A 26,634-nucleotide genomic window follows, 5' to 3' on the forward strand; every position below is an offset into this window, starting at 1 on the left:
AGATCAGAGGAACTGTACCTGCAGACTCTATCCTGGCTGCCACGGCCAGAAAGGGGGCAGATGTCCCAACAGCATCCGGGCCACCACCAGATAAAAAAAGTAAGACGATGGACATGGTGGGGTGAAAATCTGAAAGAGTAGTAGTAACATAGTGGCTCATAGCCAATTCAAATGCTCTGCTCAGCAGGTGTGCACATCAGCACTGGGAATAAATGGCAGAGCTGATGAAACCTCTGTCAGAACAATACCAAAGACAAGCAGCATCCGAGGAAGAAGGGAAAAACAATGCGAACACCTGCCTAAAACAGCCCAACATGCGGCAGATGCAGCAAGAAGGCAGATGATTGTGGGTACCGCCCTAAGACAATATGCCTGGCTAGAATGTCAGTTTTTAAAAATGAGTACATGCAAACTTCATCTGCATTATTCAATGGAGAAGAATTGTTTGGGAGTGGTGTAGATGAAACGCTACAACAAATAAAACACGCATTGGCATAGCCAATAGGTCTCGCCTTTGGGACCTTATAAGTGTTTAGCCATACAACAGTTGATGTTGATGCACCAAGGATATTGTGCTGCATAACTAAATACTTATAAGGTCCCAAAAGCGAGACCTATTTGATATGCCAGTGCTTGTTTCCAAGGCCCATTAGACCACCCTTTGTGCAGGAGAAGTTGCCTGGCTCGATCTCATTTCAGGCAGTGGGTCCGTGTCTCCATTTGGAGTAGCAAGAACACAAGTTGCAGCTTTTAGATTAATCCAGGATTGTCATATGTTGGTGCAAGGGCTAGGGCAACAACATACTGCGGGGTCCTTTTTGGATGCTTGTTTTATTTTGCCTGAGTACGATGGTTTTGAAGTATTGGAAAGAAATACTTAATGGAAAGAGAAAGCATGGCTCCATCTAGTGGTATGGCCACACTCACGGCCTGTTTAATAATGGGCACGACAGGCTTGCTTGCCAATACTATCTATAAAAGTGTCTGGAGGAGAGTGTGGGCTTGAAAAGCATTGGAGCTTATACATGTCCCCTATACATTCCTTGTGAGGGTCCTGGATTCCTCCAAACTAATATCCTAAACATCTAAAAGCTGATTCATATCAAATTACTCCAGGGCAGAGAGAGCTACTTTCTCGGTCTAGTAATGGCCATGAAATAACAGTAGCTGCTGCTGAGAACTGACACGATTGATCGTAGTGACAAACTTGTCAGCATCACTCACACCTTGGTAAGCAACCTTTATGGGGCAGGAGGCCTGTCATTGCAAGGTGAGTAGGGGCCTTTTTCGGTCCCACGCCGATCTTCGCAACATGTCATGATGTATTCACTGAAAAGGCTTCTTTCTCGAAGTCTGTGATGTCTGGTCATGAAAATGCCAGAAGTAGCGAACTGACATGAGACATTTTTTGAACCGCTCATGTTAGAGGAAGTGACATCTCATGATGCTTGAACAAGCGCACCCTGTACTAAACATTCTGGAAGGCAAAGGAGGTATTTTCATCATTCCAATATAATGTATTAGCATGGATTTAATTAAGAGGGGTGGCAAACGATAATGGATGGAATGTTTAGAATGTCCATTGTTTCTCTAACCGTGTGGACAATCTCCCAAAGAGATGATTTTTAAGGGCGTTTCAAGCATTAGTATGGGAGGTCGGCCGGGCTGGCGTGCAGTGCACGAGCGTGCGCATGGTGCCGTGCTTTCGCTTTAAGCTGCTTTCAAAGTGAAAGCACGCCGTGAAAGCACGCATGTTTATCAAGATGGCGGCGGGCTGTCCACTGTCCTTACATGCGCGCTCATGCTGTTAGGTTTGGACAAATGGCGCGAGCAGCCATCTTTGTCCATCCCTGCGCGTGCATGTAAGGCTTTGGGAGAATCAATTCCAAAAGGTCCTCTCTGGCGAGCGCAGCTGCTGGCGAGACCTAAAAAGGACAGTCACACAGCCAAATCAATGGGTGCTCTGCAATCCAGCAGCTGGAACCACACCTACAAGGAGACTAGTAGAAAAGGTACTTTTCAATGCGCAACCTCACACCAAAACTTTCAGAGTGCTGGATTGACGCAATCACCAATGCAACAATGGCAGTACCAGACTCCCCTACATCAACCCTTTCGGGAATGAGCTAGGGGGATGATCGCAGCCACAAAAAAGGGGTGACTGCACCAACTAACAAGTGACTTCATACAACCGCATCCCTTGTCTCACACACACAACATATGGGGTAAGGATAAGAAGCAGGAGAATTGCTGCAAAAAGAAGGCAATAGGTAAAGTGCCCAAAACAAGATAACCCTGGGCAACGACTTGACATACTTCTAATACCAAATCAAGATTGATCACTGTCCGATACTAGACCTCTGTTTCTTGAAACACGTCATAAAGACCAAGAAATTCAAACTGATAACTCTGCAGGACTATATGGCAACAATAGACCTAAAGGATGCATGTTTACACACTCCAATGAGTCAGAGACACAGGAAATACTTATGTTTTGTGGTAGACTAAATGCATTATCAATTCAAAGTACTGACTTTTAAAAATAAAATCGTCACCAATAGTGTTTACAAAGTGCCTAGCAGCAATGGCGCCTCACTTAAGAAGACCATGTGTACATAAATCTTTACCTGGACGACTGGCTGGTAAAAGCAAACTCTCTAAACAAGTGCAAAGATCACATAAACAGTGATATCAACACTCCACAATGTGTTTTTTTTTTTGGGGGGTTTTTTTATAAACCAAGAAAAATCGTCGCCCAACCCAGAACAAGAAATGCTGTTCCTGAGAGCGAGGATCAACTCGGCAGTGGTGAAAGCTTATCCTTGCGAGAAGAAGAAATTATTGCTTTTACACAAAACTCACTAATGAAAAAAGGGTCAATCTGACAGTGAGGACTGTGTGGGAAATGCTGGGGAAATCGGCCTCCTGCATACATCTCATAACCTAAGCAAGGGAACACATGAGACTAATTCGAGAATGGGTACCAAGTCAATGGTCACAAGCCACAGGGAGTTGGAAAATATCTAGTGGTTATCACACAGAGTACAAGAGGATGTGATGTGTTGCAACAGGACAAAAATAGCAACCAGGAGACCATTCGTACCTCCAGCTCAGACTGTAACCTTGATCACAGCATATGGGTTGGGAAGCTCCAATGGGAAAACTCAAATTCGGAGGAATTTGGAAAGAGCAGGAAGCAGTACAACATATCAATGTACTGGAACTAAAAACAATGTTCCTAGCCGTAAAAGCCTTTCAGAAATTGCTGTTGGTAAAATAATTACTAATTTGATTTGACTTTATGATTTCTATAGCGCCCGAAACACGCCCATCGGGGTATCTCAGCGCTGTGACAGCTAGTGGCCAACCAGGGAGAGTTTTGAACAGTGTCGTTTTGAGCAGTTTTCTGAAAGTTAGGAAATTGGGACATTGGCGCAACTTCAAATGAATAGTACAACAACGATGCATCTTCCAGGAAAAGACAACCTAGAAGCATTCAAGCTGGGAGGACCAGCATCCTCCTTGCATGAGTGGGAACTCAAATCAAACTGGGTTCAAACAGATATTCGGGCAATGGGGATCACCAGAAATACACCTGTACGCTGCAACTCTAAAAGCCATTATCCAGTATTATGGGTGTTTTTCATAGCTACACATGCCTGAATCATTCCCCGTCGTCGAGACGGGAGTCTCTGGTACATAGAAAAGTAATGTCCTATAGACCTACATAGAGAATAGTAGGCCTAAAGGCCTCACCTTAGTAACATATTCATGTCCTTTTGTAAAAAGGACCAAACTCTAAACAAGAGCCAGTCAGCTATCACCTCCCTCTAGAACCTTCCTGGCAGGAGCCTCAGTCACTCAGATTTTCTACTGTACGTTGTGCTAAGGGAGTCTCCTCTGAGCTCTGCTCAGATTCTGTGTTTTTTCACTTCATTAAATAACTTGGTTGTTAAGGATTCTTTCTACTATGGATTATCTTCAACTACATTCTTTAAAGAAGGTCTGGTAAGGAGTACTAAGACCAGAAAGGAGGTTTTTTATTTTCTCCAGTGACCGTGATGAGGCGTTGACCTCAACATCTAGGAGATTTCAAGAGAAGAAAATCTCCTCAAACTCATTCCTCAGGGGAACGTCCTGAGAAGGCCCTCAAAAAGACTACTCATGGGTCTTCTGGGCGCAGTTCTTAAAAATCTCCTCTCTGTGGAAAAAGAGAGTAAAGGACTTGCTTTTAGAGAAAAATCATGTAAAAAAGACTACTTCTGAGCCGTCAGAATCACCTCCTCTGGTCATAGGACCCTTCAGGAAGGCGTCTTCTATACCTCCTGAGGTAAAGACTAAGAAGCCAACATCGTCAACAGGATCGTCGACGAAGAAATCATAGTCCTTGCCTATTACAGCCTCTTCGTCTACGATGGCCTCGTCTACGATGGCCTCGTCTACGATGGCCTCGTCGACGATGGCTCGTCGACGACCGCTCGTCTACGACGACGACCTGGTCTATGACTGCTCGTCTACGGCGTTGACGATGGCCTCATCTACGATGGCCTCGTCTACGATGGCCTCGTCTACAGTTCCTGAGTCGGACATCCAGAGGAGTCGCGTGGCTCTTCGGTGCTCGAGGCCCGGTCGACGCATCAAGCCTTATTCGACGACGCATCATGGAACGGAGCCCGTTCAAAAGGTGCCCCGTGTGCAACTCGAAGTATCCCCACATCGATGTCCACCCGGTGTGCAACAAGTGCCTGTCGCCGGATCACGATGAAGCCAACTGTATGGCTTGTTCTCGTTTTCGCTCCAAGAAGACGATTCGACTTCGGCGCGTGGCGCGCCAGGAGGCCCAGCAGACGGCACCTGACCCGGTGAACATTTTCGACACCGAGGGAGAAGAGGCAGATGAGCAGGAAGATCGAGAGCAGATTTTCAAATCCAGCGGCAGAGATCGGCTACGACGCAGACGTCGAAATGCTCGTTACAGAAGACGTCGTCGACTAGGTTGGAGACGACAATGAGGCCTATGGGGCCACGGAAGATAGCTCAAGCGAAGAGCTATGCCCCGTTCGGACAATTGCTAAGGCCTTACCCAAGATCTTGCACCTAGATCCACGGTCTCGCCTTCGGGCCCGGCTACGGACACTTCTACGGTGCTGCCATTGGTCAAATCGAAACCGAAAGAGAAAGCTTCGGTCTCGACAAAACCGAAAGTGATAGAGGCGCAGTCGAAACAGAAAGCACCTGTCGCCTTGGTCGGCTCCACGTCTTCAGACCTGTCGGTGCATACGAAGCCAAAGAAGGTCGTCGAACCGGTGAAGTCGCTCAAGGGCGTCGAGCCGAAGACTGGGGCACCGAAGGCGCTTGTCAAGCCCGCCAACGCCGAAGCCCGTCGACACAGACAAGGGACTCGGAGCTACGAAAGCTGTCGATCCTGCACGTCGGCCGGACAAGGCCAAAAGTACTCCTACCCGCGAGTCCGCACAGGTTAGTGGCTCGAAAGCACCTGTTGAGTCGACGCAGCCGTCCGCCTCCTTCACGAAGCAGGTGTCGGAATCATTGAAACGCATTAAGAACCGAGCTTCCGCTGTCGATCCGAAGGATACTTCCACGCCGAAGCCTGCCGCCAAACCGCTAAAGTCGACGGCGCCGATTTAGTTTACGCTGCCGCCAAAAGTGGCGCCGAAGGCGTTCGCGCCCAGGAAGGTCGTCGAGGCGTCCATGAAGGTGTCCACGGGGCTGAAGCCTACCCCTGCAGTGGTGGGCACAAAGCATCGACAACCCCTACTTAAGGAGCAGTCGGAACAATTTATCGACTCCGACACCGGTAAAATTTCCATTTATAAGCGGAAAATAACGCAAGCACAGCCTATGGAGTCTTACACAATTCCTTTTAAAGAAGAAAAAGGATTCCAGATTCCCCAGTTCCTGTTGAACTGATTAATCCACGTGCTCAGGACACTGTTCCAATTTCGCCCAATTACTCTGATGTGGAGGCTGGGGAAGGTGACTATGATGAATACAACTACCCTGCCGACACTGATCCTGAAGATCAGCATGACACATGGGCAGATGCTGCGGACCCAGGGGATCCACAAACTGCCCCGGACACTCAAGTGTATACTGTCAAAACATCCCCTATGGAGGATTCTGCGGCATTTAAAGCGCTTATTGAGAGGGCAGCCAAGAATCATGACGTCCAGCTCCATGCTGACCCTATTGAAGTGGACTTTCTGTTTGACACCTTTTCCACCTCTGTAAAGACTCTGCCAATGCTGAAGGGTGTCTTAAACATGCAGCAGACATTTTTAAAGAACCCACACGTGCCAGGGTTATAAACCCCAGGATTGAAAAAAAGTACAAGCCGGCACCTGGCGACGCTACCTACATCAAGGGACAGTTGCCGTTGGACTCTCTAGTTGTTTCTAATGCCCGGAAGAGGGCAAATTCACAAACTACTGGTGATGCTCCTCCCCCTGACAAGGAATCTAAGGTGCTAGCAGCGTCCGGGAAGAGGGTGGGGGCTCAAGCGGCCAATATCTGGCGCATTTCTAACATGCAGGCGCTCTTGGCCAGATATGACAGGGCACATTATGATACCCTTGAAACCCTGTTGCAACACTTGCCAGATGAATATAAGGAGGCAGCAGAGATGCTCATTCAGGAAGGGAAGCTCATCTCAAATGCTTCTATTAAGTGTGCACTAGACGTGGCGGACACCGCGGCCAGGGCCATTAACACAAGTGTAATGTTGCGGCGTCAGGCCTGGCTCAATCTCCGGGTTCAAGCCGGAGATACAAACCACCATCCTAAATCAGCCTGTAAACCCTGATCACTTATTTGGACCTGAGGTGGACACCACCCTGGAAAAAATCAAAAAGGACACCGAGACTGCAAAGTCTATGGGGGCTCTCCAGTCCCAGCAGTTCAGGGGTAGTACTTTTCGTCGCTCAAGCAATAGAGGTGTTTCCAGAGGCCAGCTTGCCCAGCAAACACAGTACACTAAAGGTGGTGCACAAACCTCATACAACAAACAGAGTAGAGGTGGCTATCGCGGAAACAGCGCCAAAGGCAGAGGTCGTGGAAACAACAACTCCCGATCCTCCGCCGCCAACAAACAGTGACGCCTTGTCACTGCCCCCCCGACCATACAACACCGGTCGGGGGGGGAGACTCCCAACAGTTCCTGCCGGTCTGGAAATCCATCACCACAGACAGGTGGGTCATAAAGCTTATCCAGTACGGTTATTGTCTGGAGTTAACATCCACTCCACCCAACATACCCCCAAAACACCGTCCTAAAACACCGTCCTATGTCCACAGAGCATTTGCACTTATTGCAGCAGGAGGTACTCGTCATGCTGCAAAAAGGGGCAATCGAGCTCGTGCCGGTGGAAGAAAGAGGCACAGGAGTGTACTCCCTGTACTTCTTAATCCCGAAAAAGGACGGGTCCCTCAGACCCATACTGGACCTCAGACCCCTAAACCAGTACATTCTATCAGAACACTTTCACATGCTAACACTGCAGCAGGTTCTTCCGTTGCTCAATCAGGGAGATTTCCTCGCAACATTAGATCTAAAAGATGCATATTTTCACATTCCACTACATACGTCACACAGAAAATACCTCAGATTCACCATTCAGAATCAGCATTACCAATTCAAAGTCCTCCCTTTCGGAGTGACAACAGCGCCCAGGGTGTTCACAAAGTGCCTGGCGACAGTGGCTGCGCACCTCCGGAGACCAAACGTTCACGTCTACCCTTACCTAGACGACTGGCTTGTCCAAGCAAAGTCGGCCCGACAGTGCGCTGCCAACATGTCCCACACCATTCACCTTCACGATCTGGGATTCTCACTGAATTATCCAAAGTCACACCTTCAGCCAGCCCATGTGCGGCAGTATCTGGGGGCGACAATAGATACTCTGGCGGCAACAGCACAGCCAAATTCTGTAAGAATCAACAGCATTCAATTGCTAATACAGAAAGTCAGGCCGCAACACTCGCTTCCAGCACGAGTGTTCATGCAGTTGATAGGCATTATGGCCTCGCGAGACTACATATGCGTCTGCTTCAGGAGTGCTTGGCACATCAGTGGACTCAGGCTCACGGACAGTTGAAAGACCTAGTGTTGGTGACCGGTCGTGCATACAACTCTCTGCATTAGTGGAATCCACACAACCTTTGCAAGGGACTACCGTTCCAGGAGCCTGTGCCACAGATCATCCTAACGACGGACGCATCTCTCCAGGGTTGGGGAGCTCATGTACTCCACTACACAGTGCAGGGACTATGGACAACGCAGCAAAAGAAGATGCACATCAACCTCCTCGAGCTGATGGCAATCTTCATGGCAATGAAGGCATTCAAGGTACATCTGTGCAACAAGGTCGTGTTGATCCGGACGGACAACATGACGGCAATGTACTACATTCAGAAGCAGGGAGGTACACACTCTCCACAGTTGTCTCATCTGGCTCAGAGCATGTGGAAGTGGGCCATTCAGAGGAACATCTTCCTCATGACGGAACACCTCCCAGGCAAGGACAATCAGATGGCAGATCTGCTCAGCAGATACAGCCACCAAATGCACGAGTGGGAGAAACATCCATCGGTACTCCACCCGTACTTCCAGCAGTGGGGTCATCCAGAGATAGACCTGTTCGCCACATGGGAAAACGCCAAATGCCAAAGCTTTGCCGCCAGGTTCCCGCACCCACAGTCGCAGGGCAATGCGATATGGATGAACTTGTCAGGCAAATTTGCGTACGCTTTTCCCCCAGCACCTCTAATACCGCTGGTGGCACGAAAGCTAAAGCAACACTCGATAACGCTCATCCTGGTTGCTCCAACGTGGGCACGCCAACCATGGTACACCACGTTTCTAGAACTTTCCGTGGTACCGCATCAAAGGCTGCACCTCACACCCAGGCTTTTGACGCAGAGCCATGACGACATTCAGCACCCAGATCCGCAACAGCTCAACCTAGCGATCTGGCTCCTGAGGTCTTAGAGTTTGGTTACCTCAACTTGCCTCCTGACTGCATGAATATCATACGGGAGGCAAGAAAGCCCACCACCAGAGCATGCTACGCAGCAAAATGGAAGCGGTTTGTCATTTATTGCGCAGACCACAACATTGACCCGCTTGACGCGTCCACGCACAACATCATTTGTTATCTGTTACATCTTTACAAATGTGATCTGGCATATGCTTCCATTCGAATACATTTATCCGCCATGGCGGCTTATCTCCAAAACAGGCAGCATCTCTCCCTTTTCAGAGTGCCTGCCATTAAAGCTTTTCTAGAGGGGCTCAAACGAGTCATTCCTCCCAGGACCCCACCTGCTCCTGACTGGAATCTTAATGTGGTCCTCACCCGACTGATGGGTCCACCTTTTGAGCCTCTACATTCATGCGAGATTCAGTTCTTAACATGGAAAGTGGCTTTGCTAATAGCCATTACGTCACTGCGACGTGTTAGTGAGCTCCAGGCGCTCACTGTCCAAGAGCCCTTCATACAAATTCACTCCAACCGGGTGGTGCTGCGCACTAACCCTAAATTTCTTCCAAAGGTGGTTTCACAGTTCCATGTCAATCAGACTATTGAACTGCCTGTGTTCTTCCAAAATCCTGAGACAGTGGCAGAGAGAATGCTCCACACTCTTGACGTCAAAAGGGCTTTGATGTACTACATTGATAGGACCAAAGATTTTAGGAAGACGAAACAACTATTTGTTGCCTTTTCTGCACAACACAAGGGCAACTCCATTTCCAAAGCAGGTATAGCCAGGTGGATCGTTAAGTGTATTCAAATTTGCTATCAAAAGGCTAAGCGCACTTTAACGATCCCCCCAAGAGCCCACTCTACCCGCAAGTTGGGGGCCTCCATGGCTTTCCTTGGAAATATCCCTTTAGAAGACATTTGTAGAGCAGCCACATGGTCTACCCCACACACATTTACAAAACACTACTGTGTAGATGTGCACTCCAAGCAGCAAGCTGCTGTAGGGCAGGCTGTTCTAAAAACACTTTTTCAAACGTCTGCAGCTGGCACAGGCGGCCGCCGCTAATGGAGGGACTGCTATATATTCTATGCTATAGATATGAATTCAGCAGCCCACATGCCTCGAACTGAATATGCTACTTACCAGTATGCATCTGTTCTTGGCATGTAGGGCTGCTGACATTCATATCGCCCACCCTCCTCCCCGGCGCCTGTAGCGGCTGCAGAATTTACACTTACTCTTAGCATGGTCATCGCTCACACTGTTACACTCCATCTTCGTGGCTAAAAACAATCTGGGGATGGAGTCGGTGCCCATGCGCACTGTAGTCCAGGGGAGGAGCCACCTATCTCGTAATACTTCGAAGACTCTTCCAGGACAACAATGTGCAATCATCCGGACCCAACACTAGGCGGCGATCTATGCTATAGATATGAATGTCAGCAGCCCTACATGCCAAGAACAGATGCATACTGGTAAGTAGCATATTCATTTCTGTGTAACCACAGCCTCCCTGAGAAAAAAGTCCGCGAACTGAGAAAGAGGTTCGCAGACTTTTTTCTCAGGGAGGCTGTGGTTACACAGAAATCATATGTACAGGACACCACCGATATCCTCAACACTTTGAAAGAGATTGACTTTGATCATGAGAACCAACTGCTGGTGACCATCGACATAGTCATTGTAGCCGTGTTTCCCCCTGCTCTCCCTTGAGACCGCGGGACCCTCTGTACACCGGGTCCGCGATCTCGCGCGCTTTTCCCAATCCAACATGGCCGCGATACGCAGGGCGGAGACGGTCCCCCAGGCTACTTCCGGACCCTCGGAGCAGGTTCCAGCGAGGATCGTCGGAAGCACCAGAGGGACTCTGCATTAGTAAGGCAGTGTGTTTGTGCGAGAACGAGTTCAGCTTGGTGTGCGATGCAGTGGCTAATCCTGCATGGTTCCGTTATTTGTGTGAGAGCTGATGGTATGATATTTACAGCTAAGGTACAGTGATGTTTTTCTGCTCGCCCACACTGGGGTTCACCCGGTTATATTGCAGCATACCGAGCACAGCACAACTTAATACCACTGCGGTACACCTTTGGGCGTGGATGTCACAATGACGCACACACAGCGATACAGAACCAGCCAGCACTCTGTAAAGGGCCGGTCGTGCACTTACAGTTTTCCACGGGCAATAACTCACTGATGTATTGATTTTATTTAGGGGGCTCGCGATACTCTGAGCCCGAGGTGGACACGTGATCAGGTGACACAGGGTCCGATACATGATTGCCGGTACGTGAAGACGTGGCAATCATAAGGTAAACCACAGTCCTTGATTATCTTAATGTGTGATTATAGTGTGTGTTGAAATACCTTCGTTCGGAGGGTTGCAGCACATTCACTGCGCTCTGGTTTTTATATCTACACAGGTCCGTTTATTAATAAGGTGTGCAGGCTGAGAATAGAGAACCCCATCTTTGCCCTGATGAAGTTGCTGAAATTGGAGCAACGAAACATGTCGGCTATAAATAAACAATGATGGTATATAATTAACCATTTTTTAATTGGGAGGCTTTGCAGCACCGGAATAAAAGATAGCCAGCAAAACCTCACCAGATTTTTACCTTTTCCGTATGGGGTCACAGGTGTATTCATACACATTTTTCACAATAGTGTTTGTATTTGTTCACTGTCTGTTTATTTGTCACTATTGTCACTTGTGCACATTTGAATGTTAGTGTGTACTTCTTTTGTCTTCACACAGAGAGAGTGACCGATGATGAGAAGTGGGTATACCAGCTATTGCTAGCCGGGAACCCCCTCGGGTGTTGCAACCGTGAGGCACTCTCTCTGCTCTCACATATTTCTGTTTGTAGTGAGTGGTGACCTGTGTACGTATTTTTGTTTCTAAATTCATACATCTTGACCTGTTGAATAGTGTTCTTTTACACATTCAGGGGATAGCCACTGATAATGGTATACCAGACTCCGGCTACTGGTCTAGTACACTGATGTTTTATGGATTAGGTAAGGCACTTGTTGATTGACAGATAATTAAGTGGGGGGCAACCTTACCTATTGCTTCCCCCCTACACTCCCAGAGATTGAGTTGTATCTAAGCCATCAGAGGGTCTAGGGCCTCTACTGTGTCTTCGTCTGCTTGTGCTTTAAACTGCTCTATTACTTGAGCCCATTCCAGGGAAATCGGTCTTTTCCGCAATCCCCTATATTCCTCGCGTCGGAGCGCCTCCCCTTCTGCTACTGCCCATCTAATGACCTCCTCCCTCCATTTGCCCTCCCAAGCCGCCATGCGAGATTTCCAGCGCTGTTATTTATTTGTTTTGCGAGCATCCGAGCTAACCCTGTAAATCGACGTAGTAGTTTCGCCTTCTTCGGGAGTGGAAGGAGACCTAACAGGCACACCTCCATGGTGTCCCAACGGGCGCATTCTGTGAGTTTAGATAGTCCTTGTGTAACCTCCAACCAAAACCTCCTTAGGGTAGAGCATGACCATAACATGAATGAAATCAACAGGTTGCTGGGTGCATCTGGGACATAGTGCAGTGGCCGAGGGATTCGTTTTGTGAATAGCCTGTGGTGTAAGATAGGTCCTGTGTAGTATTAGTAACTGCATTGTCTTCAGCCGAAAATTACAGGACACCCGTCGGGGATTTTCTAGGGCAGTATTCCATTCCCCATCTTCTAACTCCCTCGCAAGTGCCAGTTCCCACTTCTGTCTGAGAGGCAATAGTGATATATGGTGTTCTCGCTGTCCGCGGTACAACCAGTGCACAAGGTGGCGCCCATGTCCCATGATGTGGAGAGACTGCAGTAATTGAAATGAAGGGGGTTCTTTCTGTTCCACTAACCAGTACCTGGATATAGTGCACAACCGATTCATGCATGAGAAACAGAGCCTCCGGCACCGCATTAGTGTGGACAAATTGGCCATGGGGCATCAGAGTACCATCTAAGAAGAAATCCCCAACTTTGGACGTACCCACCTGTATCCAGTCTCGCACCTGCACAGTAGGCAAAACACCGCGTCTGGTAGGCAAACCACAAAGGGGGATGTTGGGAGCAAATGGAATCAGGACTTTCGCATATTTCGGAGCTTGCTTCCAATAGTGTAAAGAAATAGACAACCGAAAGGGAGGGTCTCGCATCTTGTCGCCCCCGGGGCACAGCAGTGCCTGCAACTTCTCTCGCTGTAATTGTACAGGGGTATAACCTATTTCAAATAAGTTATGTCCCTCCAACCAATACGCCAGCCACTGCAGTTGCCCAACAATACAGTATGTTTTAAAATCAGGTGCCCCCATGCCGCCTGCAGTGCTCGGCAGCTGCATCTTAGATAACGCTAGTCTACGTCTTCCCTTTCCCCATAACTAGGAAGTTAGCAAAATATTTAGTGTCCTAAAAATCCAGGCCGGTAGGACTACATGGATATTCACAAAATGGTATAAGAGACTGGGTAGCATGACAATTTTGAACACTGCTGAACGGCCCACCATTGACAACGGCAGGGTGTTCCAAAAGGACACTTGTGAACAGAGTATATAGTCCTCACATTTCCGTCAATAGTGTCAGCGGAGGACCTATATATTCGTATCCCAAGATATTTGAATGTTGTAGGTTCTGAATTGCAATGGACCAAACTGCAAATGGGTTCACTTGTATGCGTCGGAGAAGGAGTATGCCACGGACTTCGTGACATTAAGATGCAGACCAGAGATGGTTCCGAAGTGCGAGAACACAGTAGCTATGAGCTGCATGTCCACGCCAAGGTCTTTAAAAAATAACAGAATATCGTCCGCGTAAAGTGAAACTGAGTGTATTGTAGTCTGTAACGTGATGCCATATGGGGCTATCACACATAGCAGTCGCTGGGCCATTGGCTCCAATGCCAACACAAATAAGGGTGACCAGGGGCAACCCTGGCGAGTCCCCCTATAAATACGATATGCAGGTGATCTGATCGTTCCAGACTTGGCGCGGGCCGTGGGGTTAGTATAGAGTAATTGAATCCATTTGCAATATTCGGGGGATATTCTAAACTTTACCAATACTGCAAGCATGTATGACCAGCTTAATGTATCGAACGCTTACTGTAGATCTAGGGACAAGCATCCGGCCAACGGCAATGTCCCCTTCACTGCATGCTTCAGGGTGTGCAACCTACGAATATTGAGAGAAGTGCTATGCTTGGGAAGAAAACCACACTGGTCCGTGTATTATTTTAGGCAACAGGGGAAGTAATCTGGACGCGACAAAATTTTACTTAGGATTTTATATTCTGCATTGAGTATCGATAACTGTCGGTACAACGCCAAGTCACAGGGGGCCTTATCTGGTTTCAATAGGGATGTGACTATTGCCTCCTTAGTAGTGGGGGGCCGTGTACATTTCTCATGTAAGGTGACATATAACTGTAACCGCTTTGGGGCCAGTGCGTCCACATATGTGGAATAAAATTCTACAGGCAGACCATCTGAGCCTGGGGTCTTATTGCGTGCCAGCGCTTTAATTGCAACCTGGATCTCTGCTATGGTAATCTGGGCTGCCAACAACTCAGCAGATGCGTCCGTTACAGTGGGAAGGTCTATTTCCGCAAGGAATTGCACCATCGCTTCCGACCTCTCAGATGGTTGTGCCATATAAAGATTTGTATAATGTTCTTGGAAAGTCTTATTTATTTCGCTCTGGGAAGTTATCAGTGTGCGGTTTACATTATAGATCGCTAAAGTGGGAGTTAATGGGGGAGCACTCAGTCACGCTAGCAGCGTGCCAGCCCTATCCGCTTAGGTACGCAGCGTGTAAGCATGGAGGTCCACTGTCCAGGGCCGCTCCAATAGCTCAGCGTACCGGATCCTAGCCTCCTGCCGCTCCCGTTACATGTTCCTGAGCTGCCACTTCCAGTGCCTGCAGTTTGTCTTCCAACTCCACCAAGTCCCTCGTCATTTCTCTTCTGTGCCCCACCAAACTTCCCATAGAAACCCCCCGTATTGTGATTTTAAAAGCCTCCCAATCAACCGATCTAGTCGAGGCTGTTCCTTCGTTTTCCGCAAAATATGTAGTAATAGTGTCAGCTGATTTTGCATGAAATACCTAATGTTTTAAGCCCAAAGGTTGCAACCGCTATGTTGGTATAGGCGTAGGGACCTGTCCCAAATGCAGTGTCAGTGCTATAGGGTTATGGTCCGCGACGGTTTTACCTAGGAAAGTAATCTGATGTATGCCGGGGATGAATCTGTGGTACAGAGAAAATGGTCCAATAGGGTATGTAGGTTATGCGGGTGGGAGTAGAAGGAGTATTGCTGCATATTCGTGTGTTGAGAGACCTCCATACATCTAAAAGATTCCAACCCGTGCCCATCTAGTCCGAGCAGCAGCTTGAGTCACAGTGTTGTTCGGTATGGGGGGGATGAGAGCGGTCCCAGTGTAAACGAAACACAGCATTGAAGTCCCCACCCAATAACCATGGGTATTGTACCCAGTCCGAGAGTGCCTGAGTTAACCTTGAGAGAAAGCATCCTGATCCACATTCGGAGCATAGATGGAGCCTAATACTACCTGCCTCCCATCCAGGGTCCCACAAATCGAGACATACCTGCCTTGGTCATCTATTCGGGACGCACTATGAGCAAATGGGATTCCTGTCTGTGTCCATATTGCAGCCCACACAAACACGAATCAGTTTTGCACAATCCCAGGGAGCCCCTTAAGGGCTCAGTACCTCAGGGCTGCCCTCGGTGTCTTTAGCTCTCTAGATCGGGTGGGTGGATTTACCTGCTGGCGAGAGAGGTAAGCCAATTCAGCCGGCTGCCCCGGCATAATCCTCGCCCTTTTGCCTGCTCTGGCGCAGTCCGGAGCTTATTGTGTCTAGGGCGGGGGCGTCCCCAGGCTGTGGGGGCAGCGCACCTTGTCCTGCGATGCACAGTCTCCGGCCGATCCACTGCAGAGTCCCCTGGTTGCAGGCCCTGGGTGAGTCCTTTCTGGCCCAAAGCCCGGAACTCGCCCAGCAGAGCTCTCCGCTCACGTGTTGACACCAGCCGGCCTGCCCCTAGGAGAGCCCGCTGCGTCAGGGTGCCGCTCGCCGCTTCCAGGCCCGTTACTTCACCAACTCCTGCAGCGTGCCGTATCTGGGTCAGGGATTGCCACCGCACTCCAGCATGTCACCGGCAGGTAGGCACCTTAATCTGCTGTGCCTATTGGTTCCGCCATTCACTCCAGCACGTCTGGGGCACTAGATATTTGTACTGTTTAGGCCGCCCGACCTGGAGTTCGTCGCTTATGCGACCACCATCTTAGGCTGTCAGCCACGCCCCGTATATTTAGCAGCCATCGTGGCCTACATAAGAGGTCACATGGGAGGGAGTTTCTTCAAAACTCATGTTTTCAAAAGATTCTTAGAGGGAGCAAAACTAATCGCTCCACCAAGAAGGATGCCAGCACCAACATGGAACTTGAACTTAGTGCTACCACAACTATCGAGGAAACCCTTTGAACCACTTCACAAGGCCTCTTTACAGCTGGACACACTGAAGACGAATTTCCTTATTGCAATGACATCTCTTTGAAGGGTAAGTGAATTGCAAGCGCTCACAATCCATGAAACCATACATGCAAATTCCAAAGACAAGATACTCCTGAGGACTGACCCACACTTCCTACCAAAAGTTATATCGCATTTCCAGATAAATCAATCCATTCAAATACCAATTTTCTTCCAGGAACTATAAACTCAAGCGGAAAGAGTGCTACACATGCTAAACATCAGAAGAGCGATAATGTACTATATGGAGAAGAGAAGACCAAATTAGAGTGAAAACAACTGTCTTTTGCAGAAAATAGCAAGGGGAAACCAGTTACAAAAATTACCATCTGAAAATGGATCTCACAATCCAAATGTGCCATACAACAGCAGGAATGAAACTGCAGACTAAAACCACTCAAAGGAGCAACAATAGCCTTTCTGGCAAATGCGCCATTGTAGGATATTTGCATGGCAGCTACTTGGTCATCGGTGCACACATTCACAAAGTGCTGTTGCACAGACATACAAATAGAAAAGGAGGCACAAGTAGGACAGAGTATTAAAACATTTATTTACAAGTTGAAACTCCTGTCCTACTTAATCACCGCAAAGATAAACACCTCTACAAAATTAATGCACAGCATGTGAATCAGAAAGATTCGCCCTGTCAAAAAAATTGTTTCTTACCTGTAGGAGTAGTTTTGGAGCTTGAAGAATTTTCTGTATTGACATATGACCCATCCACCACTCCAGACGGTGGATGGGGCAGGTTGAAGATGGTGACCACTCATGGGAGCTTCCCGGGAGGATGCATAACATTCGGAGAAGATGGATTAGACCCCAAATGGTGGGACAGTTGACACCCGACAAAAATAACTAACTAAATTGAGAAGGACTGCTAGTACAAATGAAAATTCTGGACCCAACCACTAGATGGCGGAAAAATGCACAACATGTGAATCCAGAAAATTCTTCAAGCTGCAAAACTACTCCTACAGGTAAGAAACCATTTCGTTATTACATGCTTAAAATTAACTAATTGGTGCCTCCAGTGTTCTTGTCATTTCATTATGAGCCCAGGCAATCTGGGGTGATCAATGACTCCAGATGCAGCTTCCTGGTAACTCATAGAATGTGTTCACAAACTAATGATTGACAAAGGAACATCACCAAATACTACAATGAACTAAATACGCTACTTTCTTATCCGTATGACTTAATGATTTTCAAATTTGTTTTCTTCAGGGTGACCTCCATCGCTGATCGCCTGAATGTGGACTTTGCTCTTATCCATAAAGAGCGAAAAAAGGCTAACGAAGTAGACCGTATGGTATTAGTGGGCGATGTGAAGGACAGGGTGGCCATTCTGGTTGATGACATGGCAGACACTTGTGGCACAATCTGCCATGCAGCAGAAAAGTGAGTTATTGCTAGAGCTCGGAGTTCACAGGGCATAACTGGGTAACTGTCAGTTTTAATAGTTTTGTATTTTGCAACCTCCGTCTCTTTCAGCGATTTTGTTATGTGGTGTGTAGATCCTTACATTTATTGCAGAAAAACAGCTGTAAAGATTTTGTATGCCCACTGTGTTATTGAATTGAGTTCTTTTATTGGTCTGTGCCTTTGTAGAGCAGACTATTTGTTTCAGTTTACCATAGGATCTTTTGTAGATTTAGACTCTTAATAGAGCAGCTCTTTTGTCATGGTCTAAATCTCTAAGCTCTTTCAAGAAAACCTTGTATAGTCTAGCATTAAAGCTTGGTTTAGATGTAAAAATCCACATATACTGACACTCCAGAGCATCATGTTAAGTCTTTTACTGTTGCCAGTGGTAAACAAGATAAATTCAGTCTTCGGTTTTGTGAATGGTTCTACTTTCACGTACTATTCGTAAATCTAAGCACTCCCTTCCCCTCCCCAGCCATACCAGCATGTCTAAGATTAACATAGTTGATTGGCTTCTTATTTGCAAGCCTAGTCTGTAACACGATCCTGTTTGCTCATTGGATCCTGGTTCAAGTGTAATTGTCCTTTTCTTTTGGTTCCTTGTTTTTTCTATCCCCTTCTGCTTCAGCTTGTAGAATACATAGGACTACTCAGATTGCTTCCACCTAAAGGGCGGATGCCATCTGTTGGGATCGTTGTTTGGAAACTCTTTAAGTAGTCGAAGCATAGTTTTCTTTCCTGTTAATTGTAGTCTGTTGTTTTCATAGTCCTTGTTTTGCAGTGTGAATCTTTTTTGAATTCACATGCTACGTGTTCTTCCACTATCTAGTGGTTGGGTTTCTATATACACTTTTGTCCTTCTACTTTTTTTGTTGGTGGATGTCGACGGACCTCCATTTGGTGTCCCCTTGTGACGTCGCGAGATTTTTATTTTTTTCGCCTTTTGGTCTCGATGCATGCTGAAGGCGCTCCAACAATTGAAATAAATATAAATATATATATGGGCTTGATTGATTGTATCACGATCACGTGATTTACTTTGTTGGATAGTAGGTGCTCTTTATTTAATTAGCCCTTCGTGTCATTATTATTATTTTTCCACAACCAACTAGAGGTTTAGGTATGTTAAGATGGCGCCCATGCCTTTTCCTTTCATAGGAAGCATTGTTTGTCCTATGTTTATTTCCACAGTCTCTCCTTAAATTGTGATTTGTGTGATGCTTCGGTAAACATAGACGAAGGTTACGACCGAAACGCGTCTGTTTGCTTGTTGCTGTGTTTGTTTCAAATAAGATTCAAACAGCCCCCGCGAGTGCTTTATTCCTCGGATTAATTTCTGCTTGGGAGTGGAGAGCGGCAATATATATATATATATATATATATATATATATATATATATATATATATATATATATATATATATATATATATATATATATATATATATATAATATATAATTTTTTTTAATTTGTATTTATTTATTTTAATTTTATTTTTTATTATTTTTATTATTTTTTCTTCTGAAAATCATGAGTTCTCCTCAAGGTTACTGGAGTGAAGGAAACACCAAAAGAAAGTACCGGAGAAGTTTGTTTGTGAAAAAAGTGAAGTTTCTCATCAAGTGATCCAGAGAATGCAGGTGGCTCCCTGTACGTGGTGATGGATAAGACACTACTAATTTTGCAAAAAACTGCCAACACAAATTTGCTCAGAAGGCCCATCATCCGGTCTGCAACATCTGCCTGCTGGAAGATCACTGAAGTGAGGACTACAACACCTGGTCAGTGTTCACCTGACAGACCTTGTGGGTAAGTGAGTGGCAGAAAAGAGCCCACTATAATATGCTGTGCCAACATCCCCCTCCATTCCTCACTACAAGACTTGGATCTCTAATACGAGAAAGAGGAGAATGTCGCTGAAGAACCAGGAGATGAAACAGAGGTGGACATCCAGATGGCTGGCGTCCACACACAAGGGGGGCATGAGCACATCTCGAAACAAGGTCAGAGAACCATTGTCCTCTAAGATCTTACCCGAGTTGCGAAAATCCAACTCAAAATCCTCGAAGGGAGCCTCAGCGTTGAAGCACTCGACTGCAAGCACGACCAGAGAGCCAAATACCCGTGAATCATTCGAAAGGGACACTGCAGCTTTTAAGACCCCTGAAAAATCCAAGACGTGAAAGGACAGTCAAGGAAAAGAAACTTCAACGTTCAAGGAGGAGAGGTCATAAAAATACATTGTTCGCCAACCAATTTGTCTTCCTAGGACTCTTCGACATTGAAGAGGAAGACGACCAACAGTCTCGACCCAGAACAGGTGACCAATATAGAGAAAGACAAAATGTGGCTCGATCCCAAAATGACGATTCTGCTACAAAAGAAAAAGACTTTCACGAAACTCTGAATCTTTATTAGATCCCAACAAAGTGTTTCTCGCCAAAGGATCTAGGGGACAAAAGTTTCTAGGGAATAGAGCCAGCATTCACTCCTGAACCTCAAGAAGAATTTGAGGAAGAAATCCTTAGGGAATAGGAGCAGATTTATATAGGTTCTGAAGCTTCAGAATGCCAGGTAACACAACGGCAGGACCTCGACAGATTCACCAGAGGAGTGGGTAGATACTTTCCCCTCAAGACCATCTCCACCTGAAGATTTTGGAATTCATGATGATAGATATGGGGTCCAGTTAAGAGTAAGAGAAACTTCAGTCTTGTTTTCTATTGGAGACTTTCCTGCACACATCAATTCATACCTATGCTTCCAAGTGTCTTGGAGCAAAGAAAGGAGACTTTTAAAGAGCCTACTACATGTAGAGCAGTTACACGTAGGGCAGAGAAGAAATAGAAGTAATCTTCCAAAGATCCTACACACATAAAAGGTACGGTTCCAGCCGATACCAAAATTGCATCTACTGCAAGGGAGAGCTAACTTCCCAAGCACATCAGGACCTCCTCATGACTAGGAGAGTAAAAGGGTGGACCTTATGGGTTGGAAAGTGGAGAGAAGTGCTGCAAATCTGTGGCATATTCCTATCTCCAATGCACTACTCCATCGCCATGCATACCAACATTGGGAGCAAATAAGGGAATTTTAGAGACCCCTTCAGGAGCAGTATCAAGTAAGCATCTCACCTAGTAGAGGATGGCAAAAACATCGCCAATATATGTTTAAAATCAGTGCTGGATGTAGCAGATGATGATTGACATTACAGAGCGTTGCAATGCCTGGTTGAGGATTTCAGGGTTCAAACCTGAAGTACAAAACAAACATTCTGAATTTGCAACTCAATGGCGAACAACTTTCGGGAGCGTTGTTGATGAAACTTTGACTCAGTTGAAAAAGGATGAGACCGCAAAATCAATGGGGGCTCTGCAGTTCAGATCACTTGAATCAAAGTATGCAGATACTAAGTTTCTTTCAGAAACCAAAGATACACGCAGAAAAGACATTACATACTTTAGATGCAAAAAGTGCAGTAATGTATTACACTGAAAAGACAAGGGCAGACAGGAAGTCAAAACATTGCTTTGCGTCATTTGCAAAGAGTTTTCTAGGGAGATCAGTTGCCAAAAACACAATCACAAAATAGATTGCACAAACTATTCAGTTGTATTACACCAGAATGCAGGGGAAACATTGCAATGGATTCCTGGAGAACATTCAACCAGAAAGAAGCTACAATTCCTTTCCTGTCAAATACTTCATTACAGTACATTTGTATGGCAGCAACATAGTCATCAGGGCACACGTTTGCAAGACATTTAGTTGATTTTCAAATGAACAAGGAAGCACAAGTGGGACCAAAGTTCTTACAACTGTTTACAAGTCAATGCTCCTCTTCAACCATCCACCACTCTAGTAACAAACCGCTACCAAGTCCATACACAGCACGTTAATCCAGAAAAGATTCTCGCTGCAAAGTGTATAGTTTCTTACCTGTCTGTGTAGTTTTGCAGCTTGAAGAATTTTCTGGATTCACAAGCAAACACACCCACCTCCACCAAGGAGAGGAAAGGAGGGAACAAGGGAAAATATAAGAATCTGAAGACGGCGACCAAAGCTAGGAGTTTCCGGAGGAAGCACGATGACGTCACAAGGGGGACACCAAATGGAGGTCCGTCGACACCCACCCACCCACAACATAAAAAAGAGTAGGTGTACAAACTTTTTTTTAGAGAGTGTTTCAGACCCGACCCCTGGATGGCAGAATAATGCAAATGCACGTGAATTTACAGAAAATTCCACAAGCTGCAAAACTACACCAACAGGTAAGAAACTTTTAGGTTCGAGGCATGTGGGCTGCTGAATTTATATCTATGCATAGATCGCCACCTAGTGTTGGGTCCTGATGATTGCACATTGTTGTCCTGGAAGAGTCTTCGAAGTATCACGAGATAGGTGGCTCCTCCCTTGGACTACAGTGCGCATGGGCATCCTCTCCATCTTCAGATTGTTTTTTTTCCGCCATTGGGTTCGGATGTACCTTCTCGACTCAAGTTCGGAATACACTTAAAATACTTTTCGCGAGGCCAAAAGGCCTTCGGGGCGTCGGTATTGTCTCTCGTTCGGTGCCCGGTACTTCATCCAGTTCTTCGAACAGGACGTCGAAGGCCGTTTTGCCTTTCGACAGCTAGGCCCTGACAAGCGTCGACGATGGAACGGAGCCCGTTCAAGAGATGCCCTGTCTGCAACTCCAAATACCCTCACATCGATGTGCACCCGGTGTGCAACAAATGCCTATCCCCGGACCACGACGAGGCCAGCTGCATGGCCTGTTCCAAGTTCCGGTCGAAGAAAACACTTCGGCTTCGACGCGCCGCGAGGCAGTCGGCCCAGCAAACAGCGCCAGAACCGGAAGATATCTTCGAGGCAGACGTCATCGAGGGCGCCGATCAAGAGGATCCAGACCAGAAGTCGGAGCGCAACTCACAATATGATGTGGACGAAGACCAAGACTACGTCCATGAAGAAGACATCGTCGAGGTAGGAGACGACGCAGAAGCCATCGGAGCCGTCGATGACGACTCAAGCGATGAGCCAGGACCCTCCGCAATCGCGGAGCCCGATACTGACACTATACTCTCTACGGCTTCGGTCGAGGCATCGCCGGAAGGCCTTAGCCAAGATCTTTACCCGCATTCTATAGCCCCGCGTCCACGCCCGGCTAAGAATACTTCTACGGAGCCATCGATCAATCAGCCACTTTCAGCGGCAAAACCGAAACCGACAGCAACTGTATCAAAACCGAAACTGCTGACGTCAGTTCTCGGATCAACAGCCTCTGATTCGTCGGCTCCAACCCAATCTACCAGTGTCATCGACCCTTCGGGGTCACAAGGGGGCGTCGACCCGAAACACGGGACGCCGAAGCCTGTCTCTGCCGTCAGGCACGTCGCTCTGACGCTGTCGACTTCCACGACCAAAGCTGGCGACACTAGCAAAGGACTCCAGGCTAGAAAGACTGTCGATCCAAATCTTCCAGCCTCGGCGCCGATATCCGGGAAAGCCTTCGAGTCGAAAACTGCCGACCCGAAAGAAAAGGTCGCGTCGAAGCAAAAAGGCGTACCTGTTGCACACCGACCGCTCGAATCGACGCAGGGCCGCAAGCAGCACGGTGATCCTACAATGTTGGTCGGATCAAAAACTGCGACACCCTCAAAAAAGGTCAGTTCGTCTCCACTGCTTACGCAGCCTATTAAATATGGACTGCCCCCGACCGCTCGACCAAAGGCCTTCGAGCCACACAAAGGCACCGACACTACCAAAAAAGTGTCGATAGTTTCCAGGACTCAGTCCGCTGAGGAGGATGTAATGTTCCAGCCACCCTCCTATGACAATCAGTCAAAACTGTTCATTGACTCGGATACTGGTAGACTCACTATCTACAAACGAAAAATAAGGCCAGAAACTCCTTTAGAGCCATACAAAATCCCTATAAAAAGAAAAAGGGGCTCGGCAACCTCACCTGTTCTTTCGGAGCCTGTGGAGTCTTATGACCAGGACTATTCCTGTTCGCCCCCACGCACCTATGAGGATATAGGGGAAGGATACAATGAGGATGAGTTCAATTATCCTGCTGACACAGATCAGGACGAGCAGCAAACATGGACTGACCCTGCTGACCCTGGTGAGCCACAGTCCACGCCTGACGTTCAGTCCTATACCATCAAAACCTTGCCTACTGAAGATACTGCTGCGTTTAACGCTTTGATTGAGGGGGCGGCAAAAAACCATGATGTGGACATGCATGCTGACCCAGTTGAGGAATACTTTTTTTGATACCCTCTTAACTTCAGAGAGATCAGTAAAAACATTGCCTATGCTAAAGGGTGTCCTTAAACGCGCTACTGACCTCTTCAAGGAGACCACAAGGGCACCGGTTGTAAACCCAAGGATTGAAAAGAAGTACCGGCCCGCTCCTGTGGACCCTACGTACATCAAAGGCCAGCTCCCGTTGGACTCCCTCGTGGTGGCTAATGCTTGTAAGAGGGCAAGCTCTGAAACCAGTGGTGATGCTCCCCCTCCGGACAAAGGATCAAAGATCTTTGAAGCATCTGGCAAGCGAGTAGCGGCTCAAGCAGCAAATATTTGGAGGATCTCCAACACACATGCCCTATTAGCCAGATATGATAGGGCACACTACGACACGTTAGAGCAGCTACTGCAACACCTGCCTGAGGCTCATAAGGAGGGAGCAGGAATGCTGATACAGGAGGGGAAATTAATTTCCAATGCGTCCATCAAGTGTGCGCTAGATGCAGCAGACACGGCAGCTAGGGCTATAAACACAAGTGTGATGCTTCGAAGGCACGCCTGTCTACGCATCTCTGGTTTTAAGCCGGAGATACAAACTACTTTACTCAACCAGCCGGTTAACCCTGATTTTCTCTTTGGCCCTGATGTAGACACAACACTTGAGAAAATTAAAAAAGACACAGACAGCAAAATCCATGGGGGCTCTGCAGTCACAACCGTTCTGGGGCAATTCCTTTCGTCGCTCCGGTAACAGGGGAGCCTCCAGAGGTCAAGCATCACAGCAAGCCCAATACAACAGAGGGGGCTCGCAGACCACCTATAACAAGAACAATAGGGGTGGCTATCGTGGGAACAGCACCAAAGGCAGAGGACGCGGAAATAATAATGCCAGATCCTCCGCCACCAATAAACAGTGACGTCTTGTACCTGCCCCCCGACCATATAACACCTGTCGGGGGAAGACTCCAGCAGTTCCTGCCAGTCTGGGAAGGCATAACCACAGACAGGTGGGTGAGAGACCTTATCCAACACGGCTATTGTCTAGAACTAACCTCCACTCCACCCAACATACCCCCAAGGCACCGTCCTATGTCCGCAGAGCACATGCACTTATTGCAGCAAGAAGTCCTCTGCATGCTGCAAAACCGAGCCATAGAACTCGTGCCTTTAAATCAGCAGGGTACAGGGGTGTACTCACTGTACTTCTTAATCCCAAAAAAGGACGGGTCTCTCAGGCCCATTCTAGACCTCAGACCCCTGAACCAGTACATCTTGTCAGAACATTTTCACATGCTGACTTTACATCAAGTTCTACCATTGCTCAGTCAGGGAGACTTCCTAGCAACCCTAGACTTAAAAGACGCATATTTCCACATTCCCGTTCACCCAGGACACAGGAAATATCTCCGGTTCACCATAAACAACCAGCATTACCAGTTCAAGGTCCTGCCTTTTGGGGTCACTACTGCCCCCAGGGTGTTCACCAAGTGCTTAGCGACAGTGGCGGCGCACCTTCGGAGACAACACATCCACGTCTATCCTTACCTGGATGACTGGCTTGTTCAAGCAAAGTCAGCCCAGCAATGTGCCAGCCACATGTCCCGCACAATTCACCCCCTGCACAGTCTAGGATTTTCACTCAATTACCCAAAATCACACCTTCAACCCGCTCATGTACAACAGTACCTGGGTGCGACAATCAACACTCTGACAGCGACAGCGCATCCAACTTCAGCCAGAGTCAACAGCATGCAATTGCTCATTCAAAATTCAGGCCCCAACACTCGCTCCCAGCGCAGGTATTCATGCAGCTAATCGGTATGATGGCCTCCTGCATCTTTATAGTCCCTCACGCAAGGCTACACATGCGTCCGCTTCAGGAGTGCTTAGCACGACCGTGGAACCAGGCTCAGGGACATCTAAAAGACCTAGTGTTGGTGATCGGTCGTGCATACAACTCTCTGCATTGGTGGAACACACAAAACCTTTGCAGGGGACGACCGTTCCAAGAGCCTGTACCACAGGTAGTGCTGACAACGGACGCATCTCTCCAGGGTTGGGGAGCGCATGTCCTCCATTATACAGTGCAGGGACTATGGACAGCGCAGCAGCAAAAGATGCATATCAACCTGTTGGAGCTCCTGGCGATTTTCATGGCAATGAAGGCCTTCAAACTGCATCTGTGCAACAAAGTCGTGTTGATCCGGACGGACAACATGACTGCCATGTATTACATCCAGAAACAGGGAGGCACGCACTCTCCACAATTGTCTCATCTAGCCCAGAGCATGTGGAAGTGGGCCATTCAAAGAAACATGTTCCTCATGGCGGAACATATCCCAGGCAAGGACAACCAGATGGCGGACCTGCTCAGCAGGCACAGCCACCAAATGCACGAG

General features: G+C 47.5%; 1 protein-coding gene across 1 annotated transcript in view; it reads left to right on the forward strand.

Annotated features, from left to right (window-relative positions):
• Positions 1 to 26,634, forward strand: part of LOC144806687 (ribose-phosphate pyrophosphokinase 1-like) — a 129,881-nt gene that overhangs the window by 12,425 nt on the left and 90,822 nt on the right. The window contains exon 2 of the mRNA XM_078672992.1: positions 17,777 to 17,950. Within this exon, the coding sequence (XP_078529118.1) occupies positions 17,859 to 17,950 (92 nt within the window). The 5' untranslated portion in view covers positions 17,777 to 17,858. The remainder of the gene's footprint in view (positions 1 to 17,776; positions 17,951 to 26,634) is intronic.

This window comes from Lissotriton helveticus, unplaced genomic scaffold, assembly GCF_964261635.1.
Source record: "Lissotriton helveticus unplaced genomic scaffold, aLisHel1.1 SCAFFOLD_704, whole genome shotgun sequence".
Classification (NCBI taxonomy): domain Eukaryota; kingdom Metazoa; phylum Chordata; class Amphibia; order Caudata; family Salamandridae; genus Lissotriton; species Lissotriton helveticus.